The sequence below is a fragment of the Jaminaea rosea genome (assembly GCF_003144245.1).
Source record: "Jaminaea rosea strain MCA 5214 unplaced genomic scaffold BDZ90scaffold_3, whole genome shotgun sequence".
Taxonomy (NCBI): Eukaryota; Fungi; Basidiomycota; class Exobasidiomycetes; order Microstromatales; genus Jaminaea; species Jaminaea rosea.
Genome location: NW_020289977.1, coordinates 1,221,021 through 1,228,078, shown reverse-complemented (window position 1 = coordinate 1,228,078; position 7,058 = coordinate 1,221,021). Strand labels below are relative to the sequence as shown.

Sequence of the window (7,058 nt, the reverse complement as noted above, 5' to 3'; positions counted from 1 at the left end):
AGAGGTCGGCTCCGCGGCTACGCAAGATACCATCGAAGGCTTGCAGCAAGTGCGGCAGTCGTGTCGTTGTGTCTTGTAGGTTTGGCAGAACAGCTGGTGCGAGTGGTGCAAGCGCTGTGGGCGCGCAGCGGTAGATAAGAGATGCAGCCGACCATAGCTCATCAAGTCGCTCTTCTAGCTGACTGGCGTCGGAAAGCTGGCTTGCAAGGCTCTTGACGACCTTTTGCATCGGTCGAGTTGTAGCGATGCCTTCTGACATGAGCAAAGCCTCACTCTTTCGCCCGTCGATCTGCATCGCTGCCCACTTCCTACTCTTCTCGTCAGGCTCAATAGCTAGGCGTAGCACCCCTGCCGCGATTTCAGGCATCGTTGACGTGAGCTTGTGTAGAGTGAGCGTCTCCTTCACCCTTTGGAGGATCTTCTCCCGGGCAGCTGCGGCTGAAAGGACAGCGTACAGCTCTGCAGTGGACAAGAATCCCAGGCCACTATTTGGAGCCGGTTTGCGTCGTTCGAAGAGATCGAGCGCAATGTTCTCCTCCCATTCGTCAACGTGAGTGAGGAAGCGCTCGACGGCATGCTCGGGGAAGCCGGCGAGGTAGCTGTCAGCGCGATGAGAGGGCAAGATATAAGCCAGGAGGACTTCATGAGATTTGCGGTCTTGCGCACTCACGTCTCCTGCAAGATCTTCTTCGCTCGCAAGTACCCCTTGAAGCAGTCAGGGCAGGAGTAGAGGGCCTTGGCCAAGAAGTCGAGCCACTCTTGAATCTCTGGCCCAATTTTGAAGCTGAGCACTCTTATCATGCAAGCATGAAACTGCCATTCTGGCTGGAGACTGCCTTTGGAGCAGAGAATGTGTGTCTTCTTGGCCCCGGCATCGTCTGACTTGATGTAATCGAGGGCCTTGGGGATCAGCTGGCCAAAGAGAGCCGTGTTCTTGGGATTGGCAGCGATCTGCGCGACGAGGCTGTTGACGTCTTGCGCCAGGGACGACTGCTTCGATGACGATGAAGGAGCTTCTTTTGGAGCGAAGGTTGGTGCTGATGAGGAAGAAGAGGAGGCGGCGGCGACGGCGCCGGTCGTGTGACGAGGAGGTGGGGTATTTGGTGTGCTGCTCCTTCGACGCTGCTCGCCGTTGGCCTTGGTTCCCCCTTCATCTGCCATTGCTTGTGTCCACCAGCAAGGCGAGAGATGAAGGAGAGATGGGTGGTGTGATTCGAAGGCACCTTGTTGCCTCCTCTTCTTGTAGACAGCAGTCACTGAGGATATTGATCGAGTTGTTGAGAAGTCATTGACTTTTTACATTCGACTCGACCCTCGACCTGCTCTGCACTGAGCGCTCACTCAATCTCAATTTCCTTGTCCGTCCGTCCGTCCGCTCATCCGCCTTGCCGCCTTTGAAGACGCGGCAATCAATTGGTGCGACGCGCCTCGACGTCGAGAGATGGACTCGACTCGAGGAGCCGTTTCCCATCCTTCATTCTTCACCCACCCTCGTGCCCGATCTCGCCGCCATGTCGAATTCAGGCGTTGTGCAGTACGACAATATCTTCCACAACCTCGAGCAGAACGCAGGCAGGCTTCGCTTTACCAAGGGAGGATTGGGATGGAAGCCCACAGCAGACAGCTCGGGCGCAGCAGGCTCGTCGTCGCAGACGCATACACTTGAGGCAGAGCGATTCAGGTCCTTCCAGTGGTACAAGGCAGCGCGAGGATACCAGCTGCGCATCAACATCGACAGCGAATCAGAGACAGAGCCGCCCCGCGACTGCTTTGATGGGTTCAAAAAGGAAGACTACGAGAGGGTGGCGGATATGGTGAGGGACCTATACGATGCGACGCTTGAGGCGGTCGAGACTTCGACGCGAGGGTGGAACTGGGGCAAGGCAGAGATTGAGGACAGCGATGTGCGGTTCTACGTAAAAGACAAGTGAGTGGGGACTGTGCACACAGCGGTGAGAGCGAAGGCGAGGTCAGCTCACATTCTCTTTACATCTGCCATCCCTAGGCTGGCATTTGAGGTACCCGTCGCCCACATCGCGAACTCAAACATTGCAGGCAAGACCGAAGTCAGCATGGAATTTGTCCACCCTGAAAGTCAGCAGCCAGCGACCAACACTGGCGCAACAAGCGGCAGCGGCAACAAGTCGGGCAAAAAGATCCGCGGCGATCAGTTGGTAGAGATGAGGCTGCATGTACCCGGCACAGTAGACAAGAGCGGCGGCGACGATGATGACGCAGAGGCTGATGGCGAGGACGGCGGCGAGGAAGATACGGCCGCCAATGTCTTTCACGACCGTATCAAGCGCAAGGCGGACATTGGCCAGGCAGCAGGCGATAGTATCATCGTCTTCAAGGAGGTTCTCGTCCTCACGCCGCGCGGCCGCTATGACATCGACATGTTCCCCACCTTCTTGCGCCTCCGCGGAAAGACGTACGACTACAAGGTCCTCTATCAATCGATCAACCGCCTCTTCCTCCTGCCCAAGGCGGACGAAGTGCACGTTCAGTTCGTCATCGGCCTCGATCCTCCCATTCGCCAAGGTCAGACCCGCTACCCGTACTTGGTACTGCAGTTCCCTCGCGAAGAAGAGATGGACGCCGAGCTCAACTTGGATGACGAGACGATCCAATCCAAGTACGAGGGCAAGCTCAAGCGTCGATACGAAGAGCCAACATTCAAGGTCGTCACCAACCTCTTCAAGGTCCTCTCCGGCCAGAAGCTCACGGTCCCCGGCTCCTTCTCCAGCTCGGGCGAGCATGCTAGCGTCAAGTGCAACGTCAAGGCTACCGAGGGTTTGCTATACCCGCTGGACAAGGCCATGCTTTGGGTCAGCAAGCAACCTATCCACGTTCCGTACAGCGATGTGCATCAAGTCATCTTCTCTCGCGTTGGGCTGGGAGGCAGCACAGCTGGCGTGACCTCGTCCAAGACCTTCGACCTGCGCGTCAACACCCGCTCGGGCACAGAACATACTTTCGCATCGATCAACCGCGAAGAGCACGATCGCCTCAATGCTCACTTCATCGAGCGCAAGCTCCGCGTCAAGAACGAGATGAACGAGAGCGAGCTCGGCCTTGCACAGGCATTGAACGATGAGTCCTCTTCGGACGAGGCGGAGGACAGTGACACTGGCAAGAAGAGCAGAAAGTCCGCTGCAGGGGGCAAGGCCGCTGCCGCTGCTGCTGGAGAAGACGATGATGAGGACTCGGAGGAGGACGAGGACTTCCAGGCTTCGTCGGATGATGATGGTGGGTCGCCGAGTGAGGCGTCGGATGAGGAGTCGGATGCGACTATGGCTGATGGCGATGACGATGATGATGAGAGGCCGGCAAAGAAGAAGAAGTCGAGCAAGTAGGCGCGAGGACGTAGAGTTGCTTTCCTGTAGTCATCAGTCAATTTGAGTCAATGCGCTGCTCGATGCGGTGATCGGCATCCTTTCCCAGCCTTGATCGATGGCTCCTCTCATCTCCCGTCGCGTGGTGGCTGTTGGTGTTGGTTGCTCTCGGCCTTCCGCGCCTGCAGCTTGCATTCATCTGGGTTGTGCGCCTCCTCCGCCGCCTCTGAATTGCTTCTCACCATTCGAACCTCCGCACCTTGTCCATCGCAGCATGGCGTCCTTCTTGTCGACGGCAGCGTCGTATCTTGGGCGAACACAGCTCAGCACTAATTATACGGTCGATACGTCTGCGCCGTGAGTCATCAGCGACGGATGCAGCGCCGAACGTCAACACTACGTCAACCGGCCATTAACACTCTGTCGAAACTTCCCACTCTCCCATCGCAGCCCCGTCTATTGCGGCAACTGGAAAGTCTCGCGAGCAGTACGCAACTCAGGCACCTCTTCTCCTGGTCCATCATCGGTGCCTGGAGCTGGAGCGGCGGGATCGTCAAAGGACAGCTCTGCAGCTGATCTAGGCGCCGGGAAAGGTGTCGTGAGCATATGGGAGGCAAAGCTCGATGCGAGAGGTGGGGCCAGGCAGATCTTGATTGACATGCTCAAGAAAGAGGTGAGCCTGTCAAGATGCCAAGCATTCGAGTGCTCAACACGCTGACCGCCAATGCCTCATCCCACCGCTAGGCCTCATCCCTCACTCGACTGCGACACCCATGCATCCTCTCCGTCGTTGAGCCCGTCGAAGAAACGCGCAGCCTCCTCACCTTCGCTACCGAGCCCGTCGTGGCATCACTCCAGCAAGCTGTCGTAGCCAGCGAGTCGGCTGGGCGCGCCTCGTCAGAAGTAGCGCTGGACGAGGTCGAGATTCAAAAGGGTCTGCTGCAGGTAGCTCGGGGTCTCGAGTTTCTTCATACGGCGGGGATGGTCCATGGCAACCTGGACGGACACTCGGTCTGCATCAATGCGAAGGGCGACTGGAAACTGTGTGGATTTGGCTTCCTCACGCCACTCAAGCAGCCCGATGGCACCCCTACGCCCTTTAGGCATCCGGACTACGACCCATCCCTTCCGCCGTCAATGAGCGTCAACTTCGACTACCTCGCACCGGAGTACGCTCTCGACGAAAAGCGAGAGCCAGCAAATGACATGTACTCGCTAGGCTGTATAGTCTACGCTGTTCATTCACGCGGGGACCCGCCATTCAGGAATCGCAACTCCCTCTCCAACCTACGCAATAACGTCGACAGGCTGGCAACAATGCAGGGAAGCAGCGAGTGGAGTCGTTTAGGAAGGGACGTGCTCGACTTGCTCTCCTCTCTGCTCACACGTTTCTCCGGTGGAAGGCTGACGGCGCAGACTTTCCAGTCCGCAGCCTACTTCAACAGCATCCTCGTCTCAACGCTCAAATTCCTCGAACGAGAATCTTTCAGCGGGCGGAGCAAAGAGGAACGGGTACAATTCCTCAAGGGCCTCCTCGGCGTGCTACCTCAATTCTCCGATCGCCTCCTTCGCCGCAAGGTGCTACCTGCGTTGTTGGAGCTGATGAGCGACCGCTCTCTCCTCCCTTTCATCCTCCCCAACGTCTTCCACATCGCCCGCACCCTTTCCAGCATCGAGTTCACATCCTCAGTACTGCCCCGTCTTCAGCCCTTGTTCGCGGTACAGGACCCGCCACAGAACCAGCTCATGCTCCTCGACCAAATTGAGCTGTTCGTCTCCAAGACCTCTCCTCCAGTATTCAGGGAGGGTGTAACCCCGCTCCTCTACTCTGCTCTAGAAGCCGAGCAGATACAAGTGCAAGAAAGGGCCCTTCAGCAAGTACCGCGTCTCTGCGAGGTGCTGGAGTTCAGCCATGTGAAGGAGGTCCTCTTCCCTCGAATCGCAGTGCTGTTCAGCAAGACGAAGATCCTCAGCGTCAAGGTCAACACCCTCATTGCCTTCCATCAAATGGTCTCTCTACTGGACAAGCACACCCTATCGACTAAGCTCGTGCCTCTTCTTGCCCGCATCAAGACCCGTGAGCCATCAGTCATGGTCGCCACCCTCGCTGTACATGAGGCGTTGGCAAGCAAGGTGGATCGTGAGGTCCTGGCGACGGAGATTATCCCGCAGCTCTGGGTGATGAGCATGGGACCCCTTCTGGGCGCGGAACAGTTTGAGCGCTTCATGGGCGTGGCGAGGGAGATGGGCGAAAAGGTTGCCAAGGAGCATAGTGAGCATTTGAGGGAGGCGAGGAGGATGCAGGAGCACACGGAGGCTTATGATCGAACAAGAACAGGCGGCGGCGGTGGCGAACTGATGAACTCTGGTGGAGCTGGGCAAGCGAGCGGCGAAGTTGATTTCGCCACTTTGGTTGGGAGCGGGAAGGATAGTGGAGCAGGAGTAGCAAGGGACGTGACGGGAGCAAAGCCTGCCGCGTCTTCTTCGGCATCAGCACTGCCCTTTGACCCCTTCGCATTCGACGACCTCAACACCAATGCGTCGACCTCAAACTCTCGAGCCGCAACTCCCGTCCTTACTCCCTCTCACACTGGCTCCTCCCTTCGTCCGACGCCAGCCACAGCCGGGACCTCACGTCCCTCCCTCAGCACAAGCACAACGAACGGCACACGGTCGAGCTCGTTTACCTCGCCCTTTCCTGCCCCTCCAGCTTCCTCTTCCTCTATCCCGGCAAGCTCAATACTCAGGCCAGGGATGCCCAGCTCTTCTTCCAGCTCGAGCTCATTGCGTACCTCGACGACGGCAACAGCGGCAAAGCCGGCGCCAACGCCCCCACCGGGCTGGTCAGGGTCGACGCTGATGCCTACGAGCAGCGCCGGGGGGAGCAGCATGGGCTCGTCAGCACCTATGGGATCGAGCGCAGGCGGGTCTACGGGGTCAGGACCGAACTACAATATCTCCCTCTCTCCCGCCTCTGGCTTTGGGAGCGCTCCAACTTCAGTGGGCAACGGAAGCGCCGACAGCTCATCCGGCGCAATGAGCAACTTCTCCGGCCTCCCACCACTCGTGCCACAGACCTCCTCGCTGGGCGCGTTGAGCGCGAGTGGGTTTGGCGGAGGAGGAGCAGGAGGAGGAGGCTGGAAGCCCAGCGGTGGCCAAAGTGGAGTGTTGCAGCCGACAAAGAAGAGTGGAACAGCTGGCAGCATGGCAGGGGCGAAGCAGGGCTTTGCGGGGAGTGAGTTTGATCCTTTTGCGTAGAGTAGAGCATGAGCCTCCCTCTTCAGAGGCGACTTCCAATCAATTCATCGCAACTGCCGTCGTGAAGCTGGGTTCGAGCTCCAAATCACTTCACCTAGCTATCATTTCTTATGTGGCAAAAGCTTGTCTGATACTGCAACAGCCTCGAGCGCGTTGGTGGCTGGAAGTTGTTATTGCCGATCATTCCCGACATCAATGATGCTGCTGACATCGAGCCGTAACCTGGCATTGCCCTGGAAGCTCCCCTCTTTGCTCAACGCCTCTCATCGAGCCCGATTAATAGCTGCCAAGCCCAGCTAGGTGATCGAGCATTGCTGCAGGAACGAACCAGTGATGAGGGATGGGCATTGAGCCCCTGGATGAAGGAAGGGCGCTCGCAGCAACATCGGTTCGCCGACATTTGATGTCGTGTGCCACTCTGCCTCCTTGTCCCCTTCTTACTCACCTTCACCGTTCCCACACCTC

At 57.8% G+C, this 7,058-nt stretch overlaps 2 protein-coding genes across 2 annotated transcripts; both read left to right on the top strand.

Annotated features, from left to right (window-relative positions):
- Window positions 1–1,496: 1,496 nt before the first annotated feature.
- On the top strand, window positions 1,497–3,434 carry BDZ90DRAFT_278562 (SSrecog-domain-containing protein). Its single transcript, XM_025509100.1, has 2 exons — window positions 1,497–1,927; window positions 2,006–3,434. Exons 1-2 carry the CDS (start codon window positions 1,512–1,514, stop codon window positions 3,354–3,356), a joined length of 1,767 nt encoding a protein of 588 aa, XP_025363794.1. The 5' UTR covers window positions 1,497–1,511; the 3' UTR covers window positions 3,357–3,434.
- A 175-nt stretch (window positions 3,435–3,609) lies between these two features.
- Window positions 3,610–6,657, top strand: BDZ90DRAFT_250549 (hypothetical protein; the record flags this gene model as incomplete). Its single annotated transcript, XM_025507697.1, has 3 exons — window positions 3,610–3,692; window positions 3,786–4,008; window positions 4,080–6,657. The coding sequence occupies 3 exons, from the start codon at window positions 3,610–3,612 to the stop codon at window positions 6,591–6,593; spliced, it is 2,820 nt and encodes a 939-aa protein (XP_025363793.1). The 3' UTR covers window positions 6,594–6,657.
- Between the last annotated feature and the right edge of the window lie 401 nt (window positions 6,658–7,058).